The following is a 15,626-nucleotide window of genomic DNA, read 5'->3' as shown; positions in this document are numbered from 1 at the left end:
ATATGGGGCTATGACAATAACAGTAAGAAGGCAAATATTTTGACAGATAGTCATGGATTATTTGGAGAGGAAGAGTACGAGAACTTGCAGACAGGGCAGGCGGTAAATATTTCTGAATTCGAATTGGATAACTTGTAAATACAAGCCTAACGCTTACAGCTACATCAGACTTGCTCTTTTTCGCGGGTTTAGAACATGGTTTCTGTCAGTGGAACGGTCATATTAAACGAGGATGATAAAGGTTTAAGGCGAATTTAACACAGCTGCGTGACATCATTATACCCAAAAGGCCTTCGACTGACATGCAATCCCCAGAAGGACTATCCTTTCATTAGCGGTGTACCAGTACAGTCGAAGGCACAGTGTAAGAACATATGTTTTAATTGTATCAGCAACTTTGTGAGACTAATGTAAAGCCGACAGGAACCAGTTTCTTTTGTTGTTAAAACAGTAGAAATGGCGTGCCTTCTATTCCTATGTCTTTGGGCTCTTGTGCTGTAATTTTGGTATTTCTATTTATTTATTAGTAGTTGTTGAATGACGCTGTGAGTGGGCAGGAGACCACAGTCGACAGATACATTGCACGGTAACAAGTAATGAGGTATTTATTATGATTTCCCTCAGTTCCTCCACCAAACGTCACGGTGTCACTTTCATAAGGCCTGCCACCGAGCATCGTAGTAGAATGGCTTTATTCGGTGCATACGCGGGTGGTTTCTTTCGCCTTTAAAATATAATTTATCATTTGATGCTACACATGTAATGCAGATTATAAATCGTCGTTAAATAATCTGTATAGGCTTAGCAATGGTATTTGCGTAGACAAAGAAATAATACAGATGCCTGTTGTAGCTGTACATACACAAGGCACTCGGCTCTAATAAGTGAGACCCAAGAATGTTTTGCTTAAGACGAAGACTGTACTGGGCCGCTGGGCGGTGTTTTGACGAGACCTGTAAAAGCAGCAGAATATTGTATTTAATAATTAGTGCCCCACTGACCACGCCTCTAGGTTACCGCGTGTTAAAGGACTGGCTTCTCGGCAGTGTGGAAACTCACTGAGCATCATGAGCAACCAGCAGCGTGTTCCAGGTATGTATCCATACACTTCACTCAAAGGACAGGCTTCCAATCTTCTATGAAGTTACCCTCTTAAACTCATCAAAATCTACCCCCCCCCCTCGCCATCCGATGCCGCAAAATTACGTACTCAACATTTTCTAATAAGCAATTCAAAATTTCCGTCGTTTCTGCTTGCAAACTGTCACTAATTATCGCCCTAACGTCTTCAATCGAACTTTATCCTTACTAGAAGAAGTAGTGGGCATTGCCTGGGAACCTTCTACTTATAAGATGCTCCCCCCCCCCCCCCCCCCACAAGAAATTAAAGTGCCTGTTACTTCTCCCCCATCAATTTTCAATATAAATTCTGTGATAACATTGGCAGAGATGTCATGCTATAGGGAATTTACATACTTCAACATGTGCAACAGTGATGTTGTCTCACGTCTCCTTTTGTATTAAGTTGTTATAAGCTTGTAATGTGTAGTTCTGTGCTCCTTTTAGTGACATGAATGTATAAATATGTAAATGTGCAGGTGGAGAAGAAAATGGATCCTTAAACCAGAGTGCATTTTATGTTCATCCTGGCATTCAGCATTTTATACAGCCATCTCCTACATCTCAAACTAAAGGTGTAGAATCGCATGGAGAAGACATAGGTCAGGTCAGTTTTATCCGCAGTAAGACACATTTATATATTAATAGCACTAGACACACTAAATATGTGAAGTTAGTGAAAATTAACATGACTGGCACTGGACACTGGGTTTCAGTTTCCATTGGGGTGTGGGGATTTATCTTTTCTGTCAGAAAAAACTGCCCACTTGCCTCTGTCTTGTGAAGAAATAAAAATGTGTGGCACTTTATTTGTATTCCCCTACATCCCCTCATGGTTTTGTGATAGATGTGTACAAATACTCTGTCTCTAACCATAAATCAGATAATTTGTGTGAGATTAAATGTTCTCACAATTGAAATATGAAGATGACAGCCATTTGGGATATTGTGCTGTGCAGTCTCGTACAAGTTAACCAACATTTCAGTGGTGCATGCTACCACCATTATCAGGGTAATCACCTCTGAACCATCAGTCATCCTCGGACAAAATGCATTATCACTTGCTTCTCATCTTATCTCTGTGCATCATTGAAAGTTCCTGTTCCATGTTTTAAGTTAGAGAATTAAAAATATTAATATATCCTAAGATCAAGAATATACAATACAGTAACACAGCAAGTCATTTAAATATTATAAAAAATAAATAAATTGTGCCCACTTCTTGTAATTCCAACAGGGCCAGGGTCAGAGTGCTGGAAATAAAAGGGGTGTATTCCCCAGGCAGCGTGTGAGGACACAGCTATCCATAGATGAGAGAAGATTTCTCCTGGCTGTGCAGAGAGGTGACATTAAAGCTACAAAACGGTGTGTAAAAAGGTCTTAAGCCAAAACTCATCTAAATAATATTTAAAAATTCATTTTTTGGTACAAAGAAAACACTAAGCAACACTATTACAAAGATCTATTGGTTAATGTCATGTAAGTAAATAATCCATGTTAATTCTGAGAATCATATGAAACCGATAAATATGCTCTGTGGGCAGAATGAACATTGATTCTTAAAGTAGATGGCACATATATTTGTCACTGCACTTTAAATGGTTAAATTAATGAGGTCACATGAGTTTGTAATTAAACTAGTTTAACATATTATCAAACTACTGTCGACTGTACTATTATTGTGACAGCAAACATCTTGATCATGTTTTACATTTATGTCAGGCTCCTTTAAGGAATCCATAGATTCTTATACAATTAACTTTGGATTTTTTAATTTTTTAAAACAACATTTTAATTATAGAATCATCATAGTTTCTTTATAATCTTTCCACATTCACCACCCATAACCATTCTACCACCCTACCTTATATTTCTATAAGCCTGAAAACAGAACGATGTGATACACCATCACTGAAATAAATAAATGATTCATTTTGAATTTTGTCATCATGGTGCCATAACCATGAAGACCACAATATACATTTTCACCACCAGGAAAACCTCAGATCTTATATAGTTGATTTATTGTGTGAGTAAGTCTCATATTTAGTCTTAATCTTGTAGTTCCTGAAGGTTATCTTATATGACTTCAGTCATTTATGTAAATTACTGAACAGACAATTATTTGAGTGTCACTCAGGCTTCAGGCTCTTTTGGCTGGCTGACATTTTCAGTATTTTTCTGTCTGTCCTTGCAAATGCAAGGGTAATAATTTACAATATGTCACATGACAGCTTCTTCTAATTCTCTTCTCTTCATAATCCTGTTTATGTTTTGTTTGGCATTACAGAACCCCTGCACCTGAAATAGTATAATTAAATAACTTAAGAATTAATCACATCCACCCATTGTTTGATCTAGGATCAATGGCTACTGCAATGCAAGCATTTATTTTGTTCTCAGAGCATCACCACATCAAAACCTTAATGGGGATGGAATAGAAAAGAAAAGGTTATTAATTTTTGGAGATATTATTTTATCAGCCCACAATTAGCCAGTACTGGCTGAAGATCAGACCAATTCCCTCTTGAATAAAAGCTGCAAAATTTACTATCTGCCAAATTCTTAGCAGAAGGATGAAATACAAAAACTGTAAATTTTATTTCTGGATTTAATTTCTTGGAAATGTTTTGCAGGCTTATTGATGCTGATTTTGTGGACAAGGACTGCGTAGATCCAATGGGTCGAACTGCTCTTGTGCTTGCAATTATTAATGAGGACCTGCCGATGGTAAAATTACTCATATCACTTGGTGTAGAGGCACAGGATGCTTTGTTGCATGCAATATCTGAGGAGTTTGTAGAAGCAGTGGAATTGCTTCTTGATCATGAAGAAAAAATAGTAGCAGGAGGACAACAGCATGTAAGAACAACACACTTTGTGCAAAGGGCTTGGAATAAATGCGTAATGGAGAGATTGTGTTCTTGATTGTAGGTCAACACATTTCATCTTTAAAACTAATGGACAGATTTCAAAGAAATTTGGTACTGTGGTACATGCTAGAAGTTGTAATAAGCCTTAATTTATAGGAAATCCAAATTGAATATTATTGTTCACAGAGTTGGGAATCTTTAGCTCCAGAGAGCCGCAGCTTCAGTTCTGATATTACTCCATTGATCCTAGCAGCACATCTAAATCACTTTGAAATTGTCAGAATTTTGTTGGACAGAGGTGCCACCCTTCCTACGCCACATGATATCAGGTACTGAGCTTCAGTTAACAATAAAATCTGTCACAGAATTTGTATTATAATTGTTTATAAATTAATACTCCAGTAAAGTATCAAAATCTAATGAAAATAGATATGTTTATTGTGACTGTGTTTGTTCAGTATGGTATTACAAATAGGTGTGTGAGTCATAATGTTTTCTGTTATATTTTATTCTGTATGTTGAATTGATTGTGTTACATAATGGCACAGGAGAACAGAAGTTAGACTGGAACAATCATGCTGTAATGCATGTTTGCATGTTGACACCGTATTAACTGCAAGACCTGTATAATTGAAAGTAATTTTTGTAGAAACTCAAAGTACTTATGGTTTAATATAATAAATATTTATAACAGGGCACATTCAGTATCTGCAAATAATGTTTTATAGAATTTAAAATCTGACAATAAAAATATTTCAGAGTATGGAATTTACAAGTACATCGAATATAACATTCATATGACCTTTCAGTATCTAATGTGAAAATATTTCTTTTGTTTTATGGGAATATTTAGCAGAGTTAGGTTGGACAGTGCACAAGTGTAAAGTATGGCAATATTTTGAAGTCAGAACAATTTAAATCACTATTATATTTTGTTAATAATGTTATTAAAATATCTGCTTCTATTTTATAAACACTACCTACATAATTTTAGCCAGTAACTTAGCTAGTTATGATATTAAATAAGTACAGAAGGAGAGAAATCATTGTAATTACTTGTAGTGGAAAAGAAATTTTGTATTGTTTTGAGAATCTTTGGACGCTGCATGAAGTTTTATTTTTACTTGAAGATGTGGCTGTTGTGAGTGTGTGACTTCACAGACAAGAGACATTGTTCACCATTCACGTTCAAGAATGAATGCCTTTCGTGCTCTGGCAAGTCCATCACTCATATGTTTGACAGCTAAAGACCCCATTCTGTCAGCCTTTCAATTGTCATGGGAACTTAGGAGACTGAGTTTTGAAGAGACTGAGTTCAGGAGTGAATATGAAGTAAGTGATCATCAGTTCAAAAGCAAATACGAAGCAAGTCATAATTATTTCAGGAGCACCAAGTAAGTAATAGTATGCAGTGAATTGTTTTTTACATCATTGACCCAAAGGTAATGTTCCAAATTTGCAAAAATACACTTCTGTTGTCAAGTAAAAAAGTTTATCTGTGGTAATTCATAGTTAACCAGTGGTAGGATGTGTACCTTTTAAGATGTTATATTCAGTAATCTGTTGTAGGAAGTGAAGAATAAATGCAAGGCCTTTGCCACAGCCTTGCTAGATCACACTCGGAGCTCACATGAACTAGAGATAATTCTTAATTACGATCCACTAGAACCAGTGCTCTACAGTGAAGGACGCATGCACCTTAGGCGCCTCAGACTGGCTATAAAACTGCATCAGAAGGAGGTCAGAATATTTGCTGGTGGATCAGCACAATGTTGTAGATATGCAATGACACAAGTAAAAAGGCAATTTCAATTACGTAATGGAATTTATTTAAAGTAGAAAGAATTTGTATTACGCAAGTTATCAGAACTGTTTGTGATTATGCAGTTTCCCCTTATATATATATAAGAAGTGAAATAAATTGTTCCTTTTGAAAACAATTTGATCAGGATTGTACATATAGAGGTTATTATTTTGTGTTGTGATGTTTTACAGGACAATACTGTCTCTGTTTTCAGCTCTTCATGGCCATGAGAATCTCAAAACTTACAAAATTATATGTAGTTACCACCTACAAGACTATATGCATCATAGCCCACAAGATTAAAATCCACAATTCATATTTTCACCACCTTAACCTTAAGTCTTAAAATGAGGAAATGGTTTTGTGTGTTTATTAAACTTATAAAGATCCAGCAGTGAAATACATAGTAATGTTTTCAATTAAATAACAAAACTAAGTGGTAATTAATAAATGTTTACATTGAATTACTAATCTCTCACATTTTTTTCCTGTAGTTTGTCACGCACCCAAATGTTCAGCAACTTCTGGCATCTATCTGGTATGAGGACCTGCCAGGATTTCGACGCAAGAATATGTTTCTTCAGGTGTTTGAAATAGTACGAATTGCTGTTTCATTTCCATTCTTGTCACTCATGTACATTATGGCTCCGAAAAGTTCATATGGGCAGACACTGAAGAAACCATTCATAAAATTTATATGCCATTCAGCATCTTACTTAACATTTCTTGGTAAGTCAGAATTATGGTGCTGAACTTATATATTTAGGTTTGATGGACATATTTTTCCCTCTAGTAATTCGTAAGATGTTATACACACTTGAGATCCTGTATTTCTGTAGTGTGTTCAAAATAGTAGGTAACCCTGGGGCAACATCACAAAGAAATATTCTTCCTGTGCCTAATTGTTGGTCAGATTAGAATGTTATAAAATATCATATACCAAATATATGATGGGTTACTTATTTTTTGCAGACTGATGAAAATATTTTTTTTTCCACACTTTGTTGTTAAAAAGATTGTTTTTCTTTATTCATATTTTTTAAGCAACATACAATGAAAGAAAAACATGCTTTTTCTTGAAAAAAGTTTATGTAAATAATTTTTTCTCTCTCCTCTCTCCACCCCTCACATTTCTCATTTTGGCATCCCCTTTAAGAGATTTGATACAGAGGAAAATATCCTAAGTATTTGCTGGGGTTCAAATCCATGCTGTTTGTTAACAGTTTTTAAATCCACTGGTATACTTACTCATGGTATTCTGATGAGAAATGCATTTTAAAGTTTATTTCCATCTGGAAGTGCATTGAAAATTAGAGATGTAAATATTATACAAAGAAGTTGTAGATTTTGGGTAACATACCATTTATCATTTATATTACTGACTAACTCATTGATGTTATATAATTTATAGTCACATAGAGCTTACTTTCTGACAGTTAAATTATACTTCATTGCCAGTGATTTGGGTGCCACAGTTATGCATGTCTGCTTCATGGTATGATTCCAGCCATACTCGTCTGGGCTTCACAAAAGAAAGGTGATGATGGATTCAAGCGAAATAATAATAATGGACCTAGCAATTACATAACCAGGACATCATCCCAGAGAGCTCAGCCGAGCATTCCAGAATACCTCATCATTGCATGGCTCTTTGGTAAAGTACACAAATTAATCAATGCTGAATATGAAGAAAGATGTTGAAGCTGTAAGGAAATACCACATCTTCCCTATTGAATATTGCAGTTGAGAAGTTACAATTCCTGTTTTGTACTTCACAGATACTGGGTTTAGATCTTGACTCAGAGATCAGCTGTTCTTACAGAGATATTGAAATTGTTAATGGTTTCCCTCAGTCCCTCCATACCTTACATCATTTCCAAATATCGTGTTATGAGACACAATAAATCGCATGGTAATTACAGAAGAATTTGCAACCTTGCAGCCGGTATGTTACTATCCATACTGAACACTGGGGAATGAAAGATAATATGTACACATGTCTTCTGTTTGTAAGTGCACAAGATATGTGGATGTTACTCCTCAAACTCGAGATGCCTTTATATATATTTAGGAATGATCAAGTTGGAGGTCAGAAGAATGTTGGGTGAGGAGAACTTGAAGGAATATGTCAAGGACATGTGGAAGCTGATGGATTTGGGAACCACAGGCCTGTATGTGATTGTCATCATTCTACGACTCCTTGCATACTTTGAGGTTAGAAGCTATCTGATTGAGATATGTCACGTTGAATCCTTAATATTTCATTACTGTTTCAATATTAGTAACAGTAGTCCATAGTAATTACGTCTGTTATATAAGTAGCTCCTACAAAAGCTACAGTGACTTCTTTAGACAAACAATCTGTATGTGTAATTCTGTTGGTTGTAATCAGGGATTTTCTCTCAGCATTATGGATGTCATTATTTCTGTGTGGTTTTACTGTGGATTTGATGTGATGAATTTATGCAATTAAGATTCTTATTACATTCCCCTTTGGAAAGGCACACTTTGCATAGTAGAGAATGTGGGAAATTACAATACATTAAAAAAATGGAGTACTTTTAAGTTCTTTATTTATTTAACCTATAGATGTTTAAATAATTCAGTTGAGTGATTATAATATCCAAACATTTTAATTTCACTGTTGATCACTAGATTAAAAATATTTATGATAATGTTTAGCATTAGTTTTAAAAAGGTGTTAATTATATTGAGAACTGCAAAAGAAGACATTTTCAGAAATCAAGAAATTGTATTTGATTTGTTAATGGTTTTAAATTTAACTCATTTGCATTGGTTATTCACATTTCATCAAGTATTATGAAATCAGTTTAAACACAAAGTAATATTACATTTAAAATATCAACAGATTAAAATTTATGAGGATAGCAGTAAAGTCAGGGAGGCTTTATGAATGCATCATACAAAGCCAGAACATGGAGTATTAGGAACAAAATAGTGGAACTAAAATGTTCCAGTAATTTCGCTTTTAATGTGAAATATCATAAGTTTAACTCCAATTGGAAAGTTGAATTTGTATGCATATAAGTCTGCAGTTTGAAGTAGAGTAAAAATATTAAGAGCGCTTAAGAATATATATTGGTGTTCCTTATAATCACCTTATTTATATATTTGAACAATATAGAAAAATCAAGACTATCTCTTTATTGGAAGAAAATAGGTTTCAGGCATGTTTTACATAATCAGAAAATTGGAAAATGTTTTAACAAACAGTGCAGAGCTTATTGATATTATTATTTACTTTGATATACACTTAATTTTAATACACATATGTTGTTCAATGAGGCTGTAAGTAGTAGTGGTAGTAGTTTAAGAGTTTTTCTCAATCTTAGGTTACCATATGGTGACTCTTTGCTTTTTCAGAGTTTTGTATGATTTAATTCTATGACTATCATAGACAGTCAGAATTCTCACATCAGTTATTCAATTTATCCTGATATTATGCCACAGAAAACTATGATTCTAAAATTAAATAGCTTATCATATATAAAGTAAACTCACAGATTCCATGCAGTATTGAACTTCTATTTGACAGTTGTGGGTCGAGAAAGTAGCTTCCAATAAGAAAACACAGTGCTGGGATCCTGCAATAGATGCTATGGTACTCTCAGATTCTCTTTTGGCTCTAGCAAACATATTCAGGTAAGACCTTTATTACTCATTCTTCATAAAAACTGCGAAATGGTGGAAGAAATAAAAAAGTTAACATGCAATAATACCTGTCTAAAACAGGATTTTGTTTCCTGGTTTAAATGGAAAAGAGTGAAACCCAATATAGATTGAATTACTTCTCATCAATGTGAACAGTTAATGCAGTACAGGAATAAAAAAGAAATATTTAAAGGAAAATAATATGCTTGAATATTTATTCATTTCTGTTCTTATAATTTTGTTCCATATTATTCTTCCTGGAATTTGCATTAAAAAAGAAGGAAACAAACAAATATAACTGCGTATGTGTACTATACACTAACGCTCTAGTGGATATATAATATGTATCATGAAGCTTTCTGTCTTCTGGTTCGTTGCGCTGTGTAGTCTGGTCGATGGTTACCAACGTTTCAGAGGTCATACTGCCTCCGTTATTCATTGTCCTGATGACGGAGGCAGTATGACCTCTGAAACGTTGGTTAACATCTACCAGACTACACAGCGCAACAACCCAGAAGACAGAAAGCTTCATACTCACCGCTGTGAAAACCTCAAATCTTACATGTATCATGAATTTCTGGCTTATGATTTTGATCATAAATTCATAAATAAATGAGAATTACACTGTGCAGTATTTTTTTTTGAGTAGCCTATATGCAAATCCCTATGGTAAATGAAGAGCTACCTGAAACTGAACAATTTTCAGGTCCATTATGAGCAGTTTTTATTGCACACAGTCATAAAAAATCAACAGTTCAGTCTGTGTTATCCAGCTAAATTAAATTATAAAACATATAGAACTCTGGAAGTTTCATACAATGATATAACATTATTTCCCATTGTAGATTGAGGTGTACAATGCTCAGTGCTCAGTGTGTGTCATTACAGTTGTCTGCGGATGATATACATCTTCTCTGTGAGTCCATATCTAGGTCCAATGCAGGTTTCCTTGAGCCGGATGGCAATTGACATGGTTAGATTCTTCCTGCTGTTTGTGCTTGTACTGTTTGCTTTCTCATGTGGTGAGTTCCCCTGTTTTTTTGTTATAGCACAATAAATACAAGTAGAGAGTATTGCATTCTGTCTACTGAATTATTTTGATCTGATTCACTGTAACTAAGCACAGCAGCCATATGATTAAAACTCTTGATCTGAATTCAGGAGGCCCCCTGTTCAGATCTTGTTCTTGAGATTATTTGTCCTGAAGTAGTTTTTCTCAGTCCCTCCAAGCAAAGGAATTTGAAGTTAGGTTATGTCTGCTTCCTTTGATATGTAATTCAGTATTCATTAAACATCTTTTCAGTCACTTTTATATATATGTATTCTGAGTTACTGATAGCATCATTAAATAAACCATAAATAAATAAAAGTGATTATATTCAACATTTTACTGAGTGAATTAGTTAATAAACCACAGTTGCTGCATTCATGAATATTAATTTATGTAATAAAACCAAAAATGATTATATTTTCTGATTGTTTACTCACTGTGTAACAGTTGTTAATCCTGTTTCTAGGTTTGAATCAACTTCTTTGGTTTTATGCTGCGATGGAGAGTAGAAAGTGTTGTGAGATAGATATAACTGCTGCACATCCAGAAGGGAGCTCCTTCAATGTAACCTCAGCTCCTATTTCAGACTTAAATAGTGCATACTGGAATGAACCATCTGGTGGTGACTGTGAAATTCGAATGAAATTTGCTAGGTAAGCAAATGACAAACTATTTAATAACTGCATGCTGTAACATTCAGTGAGATTTGAGGTTCTCATTGTGGTGAACATATTTGTGTTGTTCTTCTGGGTTGTAATGTTGTGTGTACTTGTACGTAGATACCAGTATTTTAGAGGGATCTATTACCTGCAGGATCACATAGTGTTATGGCCCAGAACACTAACTGTAACACTAAGGATTTTAGTACTTAATTTTAAATCTGAAGGTATAAGAGAGATTGAGGATTTCTAAGAACGAAGGGTTGGGGAGAATGTTTGATCCTAAGACAGATGTGACATCATAATGGAGAAAATTTCACAATGAGGGGCTTATTTGTTTGTACTTTTACCTGCTATTGTTGGGATGATTACATTAAGGAGGTTGGAATAGACTGGACTCATAGCATGAATGAGAGAAACAAACAATTCTTACAAAATGTTGGTCAAAATCTCATAGAGACCACTCAGGAGACCAAGACAATGCATGAGAGAATACTAGACTAGAATACCTGAGGTTTCATTATGGTGAAATGTTGATTGTGGTCTTATGGGTTGTGACACTCTGTAGTATAGGTGGTTACCAGCATTTCAGAGGAATGTATCACTTCTATCTTATGGAATTTTTATCCTGAAGATGGAAATGATGCATTCTACTGAAAAATTACCATAAGACTGTATGACATTATAACCCAAAAGGCCACAATCCACAATACTAGAATATTTCTTAAGGAAACAGGTTTTGAGAGTTCAGATGGCTCACCATGAAGTCCAGAAATCCTGGGACGATACTCAAACAAGAGTAACCTATTTATTTTTTATTAAATTTAAAAGCTGTTTTTTCCAAAAGGAAAATGACCGACACATCCTTGTAATTGTTATTGTTCGCAATGTATGTTTATATGTGCAATGTGTGAATCTGCATTTCTTCAGTAGTATATCATGTGAAACTCCATTTAAAACTAATGGTAATTTTTTACTTTCTTGATGGAAGCTTGTTTGAGACCATGCAGACGCTGTTCTGGACAGTGTTTGGGGTAATAGACATGAACCAGTTTAACCTGTCTCACATCGAGAGCTTCACCAAGTTCTCGGCGAAGATAATCTTGGGCACATATGCCGTCATCACCAATGTGGTGCTTTTGAACCTTCTCATTGCTATGTTGAACAATTCCTACCAACTTATTTCTGTGAGTATCTGGAACTTTGTGATAGAGACTTCTAAGCTTATTGGGGTAACAGTGACTGTATTTCAAGTAATAAGGGAAGCAGGAACAGATAAGTAATTGTCATTTTCCTAACAGGGCAAGGAAGATGTTGAGTGGAAATTTGCTCGCAGCAAATTGTGGATCAGTTACTTTGATGACAAATGCACTCTTCCTCCACCATTTAATATTTTTCCAACCTCGAAGTTTATTCTGCATCTAGGCTCATTGTCCAAGTGCTGTTCTTGTGACAGTACACCAATTGTTACAAGTGAGTCTGAGGATCTTGAAAAGGTGAGTTATGCAGTCGTACAAGTGATTAGGGGATGTGATTTGATATGATTTGCTGAGGATGTTATTTTATTTTGTATTATCATAGTGAATATTCAACTTACAATAACAGTTTATGCATGCAAAATTTGTGTTCGATACTGAAGTCAAAATTATATTTCTTGAATTAAATGATGATGAACCTAGTTGTTTTATGACATCGAATAACTTACTTCATAAATAATCTACTTTGTGCTTCAAATAATTTGACTTTAATATGCCAACAGTTCAAATCTTATTTTTAATATGCATTTGCTTCCTTAATTGCAGGAACTGTTAAAAGAACAAGAGTCCAAGTATGAGGTGAGTATTCATCTCTATAAACCACGGTTTTTATCGTTTTTAAAGATTCTATGCTACATCATTTTTCTTGCTAATTCAGCCACTACTAGTACATGGCTACATACTGAATATTTATTGAATTTTGAAATTATATTTGAAAACAAAGAGTATACCAATATCTTTTCATAATTTTCATAGATATTACTATTATTCGAAGTGAGCATATCTGTATATTACATACAAACAGCCCTATGGGATCAGTCATTTTCATATATTAATTTTGTTCTTAAAAGAAATCAAACAACAAGGCTCTGACGTTAGTGTAGAATTAAAAGAAAAAATTAAATGCTGAAACATGTAGAGAGATCGGCGCTGTTCTTGTTTAACTAGAAAGTTATGCGTCACTTAGTGAGACGCTACATCATGATGTCGCAGCAGGGCGCAGAGCACAGTTCCATCAGCGAGGATGACATAAATGAATTGAAACAGGACATTTCAGCTTTCCGATGCGAACTGATTGACATCTTACAGCAGTCTGGCTACAGTGTAAATGCATACTGCAATGCTGGTAAGGAATATGCTTCTTTAATGTGTGGAACGTACTTTGACATACTGGACACACATTAATTACATAAACACTTGTTTCAGCCTTTATTCTGAAAACAGCTGATATAATTATTTGCGTCGTTCCACACAGGTCTGGGGGGCCGTAAGACAAGGCAAAGAGAGCGTCGCATGATGAAAGATTTTGACGTTAACACGACACGTGACAATCTTGTTGGCCTGTGGCCTGGCCAACCCTCTCACCTGCAACGTGTACTCATATCTGCCACTGCCCCTGTAATGATAGCTGGAAGGAAGCCCGCAACTAATGTAAGCGCTTATGCTATGGCAGCGCTTAAGATGAAGCGCAAGAAATTCTTATCTGCGTCTGAAAAGAATCGAGGCTCCCCTTACAAGCAGATCCCACGAATAGGCAGTGACCCAACAAGATCTTCTTCAGATTTGCAGCGGAGAACACAGCCTGGTCAGTCGCAGACACAAATAGGAAAGGTGAAAAGCACCATGTCAGAATCCACCACTGATGAGGGAGTGACAACTCAGTCCAGCGATACGTTGGAGGCCAACGTAGAATCTCAGAAGGAACCAGTAGCACCCATTGTAGTCAAAGAAGATCTCTAAACAAGAAATTGTGTAGCGTTTCACTCGGCATAAATTTAAGTTCTGGCAAGGTAATCTCAAAGACGGTATGAAAGCAACATTGCTTGTGTTATGTGTAGTGCTGTAACCTCACTAGCACTTGTTTCCTTAATAAACCTTTTCAACCACCTCCTAAGTTTACTCTGTGTTCAACATTAAAATTTGGCTTGAGACTATAATAGCGACACCATATGACTAACAAGTGATTTCTGTACTAATATATATTATATATACATATAATTTATATATCAGCCTGTCATGAAATATTTGCTGTTAGAAAAATCTATTAAAGGGATTCAATATAATTATTATTGTTACTATTACTTTTACGAATCTGTCGAAACCTTTCCGAATTCTATTACTACTGCTGTTATTCAGGGTGATTAAGTCAAGAAGAATGAGATGGGCCGGGCTTGTAGCGCGCATGGATGGGACAAGAGGTGTGCACCAGGTATTGGTTGGGAAGCCTGAGGGGAAGAGACTGCTGGGGAGACCTAGACATAGATGGGAGGATAATGTCAGGCGGGATCTATGGGAGATAGGAGTTGAAGGAGAGTGGATTTTGTTGGCTCAGGACAGGGTCCGGTGGAGGGCTTTGGTTAATTCGGTGATGAACCTTCGTGTTCTTTAAGCCATGTAGTCAGTCAGTCATTATAATAAATACAATCTTTGTTAGCGAGATTTTTTTTCATTCGATGCCGTATCGCAATTTTTTCGTAATTTAATAATATCGTAAATTGAATTATAAGTCGAATTAATATTTACCCTTGTCTTTTTTACTCGTCTTCTGAATTATTTGACATTTTAGATTATCCGACCGTCCTTTAGCCCCGTTTGTGTAGGATAATCAGGACTTAACAGTATTTGGAATTTGAGATTGTCGCAGATGTCATCTGGACTGTACAGCCGTGTAGTCTCATAGAAGGACCTGATGATGGAGGCAGCAATGACCTCTGAAACGTCGATAAACTTCTACGAGACTACACTGTGCTACAATCCAAAATACAGCCATCTTCTCTGGCGATCGCCATAAAAGTACAAGAAATTGATGTTTGTAAACGGCAGCAAATATGAGAGCAGAACCAGCTTTTCTGACGTTGAATAAAATCCTTTCATTTCTGTTCGTTTAACAATGCTGTCAGCTGCTGTATAGTCTATTCTTTCAAATGATAAGACGAATAATACCTTGTGAGATTATATAAGGAGGCGGTCGTGACCTAATAGGGTGCCGTATAAGCCTGGAGGAACTGAGGATTACCACGGTAGTTAACGTCGACGAGATATGTCTGGAATTCGAAAGTTAAGAGCGTCCGAACAGCTGAACTTCAATAAAAGTTGAGATCTGGAGCGAGTGGACCTGAGGTTCCGTTGCTCCTGCGTAGGCACGGCATTGTTTTGGTAAGTCAGACGCCGCGACGCAGGAAACACGGCGTT

At 35.7% G+C, this 15,626-nt stretch overlaps 1 protein-coding gene across 1 annotated transcript; it reads left to right on the top strand.

The window, feature by feature from the left end:
• Nucleotides 1–3,744: 3,744 nt before the first annotated feature.
• LOC110838040 (transient receptor potential-gamma protein) lies at nucleotides 3,745–14,500 on the top strand. The gene is made up of 15 exons (XM_087355551.1): nucleotides 3,745–3,981; nucleotides 4,179–4,321; nucleotides 5,123–5,324; nucleotides 5,562–5,732; nucleotides 6,291–6,525; nucleotides 7,304–7,450; nucleotides 7,868–8,010; nucleotides 9,353–9,459; nucleotides 10,357–10,490; nucleotides 10,986–11,172; nucleotides 12,170–12,365; nucleotides 12,480–12,674; nucleotides 12,981–13,013; nucleotides 13,383–13,560; nucleotides 13,690–14,500. Exons 1-15 carry the CDS (start codon nucleotides 3,745–3,747, stop codon nucleotides 14,172–14,174), a joined length of 2,793 nt encoding a protein of 930 aa, XP_087211677.1. The 3' UTR covers nucleotides 14,175–14,500.
• Nucleotides 14,501–15,626: the final 1,126 nt, after the last annotated feature.

Source organism: Zootermopsis nevadensis, unplaced genomic scaffold (assembly GCF_977971745.1).
Source record: "Zootermopsis nevadensis isolate Lab colony 2312 unplaced genomic scaffold, Znev_1.0 Znev_ptg000024l, whole genome shotgun sequence".
Classification (NCBI taxonomy): Eukaryota; Metazoa; Arthropoda; class Insecta; order Blattodea; family Termopsidae; genus Zootermopsis; species Zootermopsis nevadensis.
This window is presented reverse-complemented; position numbering and strand designations above follow the sequence as displayed.

Bases quoted from the DNA above. Each gene is read 5' to 3' on its own strand.
- LOC110838040 (XM_087355551.1), top strand. From the start codon at position 3,745: ATGTTTTGCAGGCTTATTGATGCTGATTTTGTGGACAAGGACTGCGTA. The intron at 12,366-12,479 runs GTGAGTATCTGG...TTTTCCTAACAG, and splicing joins ATTCCTACCAACTTATTTCT to GGCAAGGAAGATGTTGAGTG. The intron at 13,561-13,689 runs GTAAGGAATATG...CGTTCCACACAG, and splicing joins AAATGCATACTGCAATGCTG to GTCTGGGGGGCCGTAAGACA.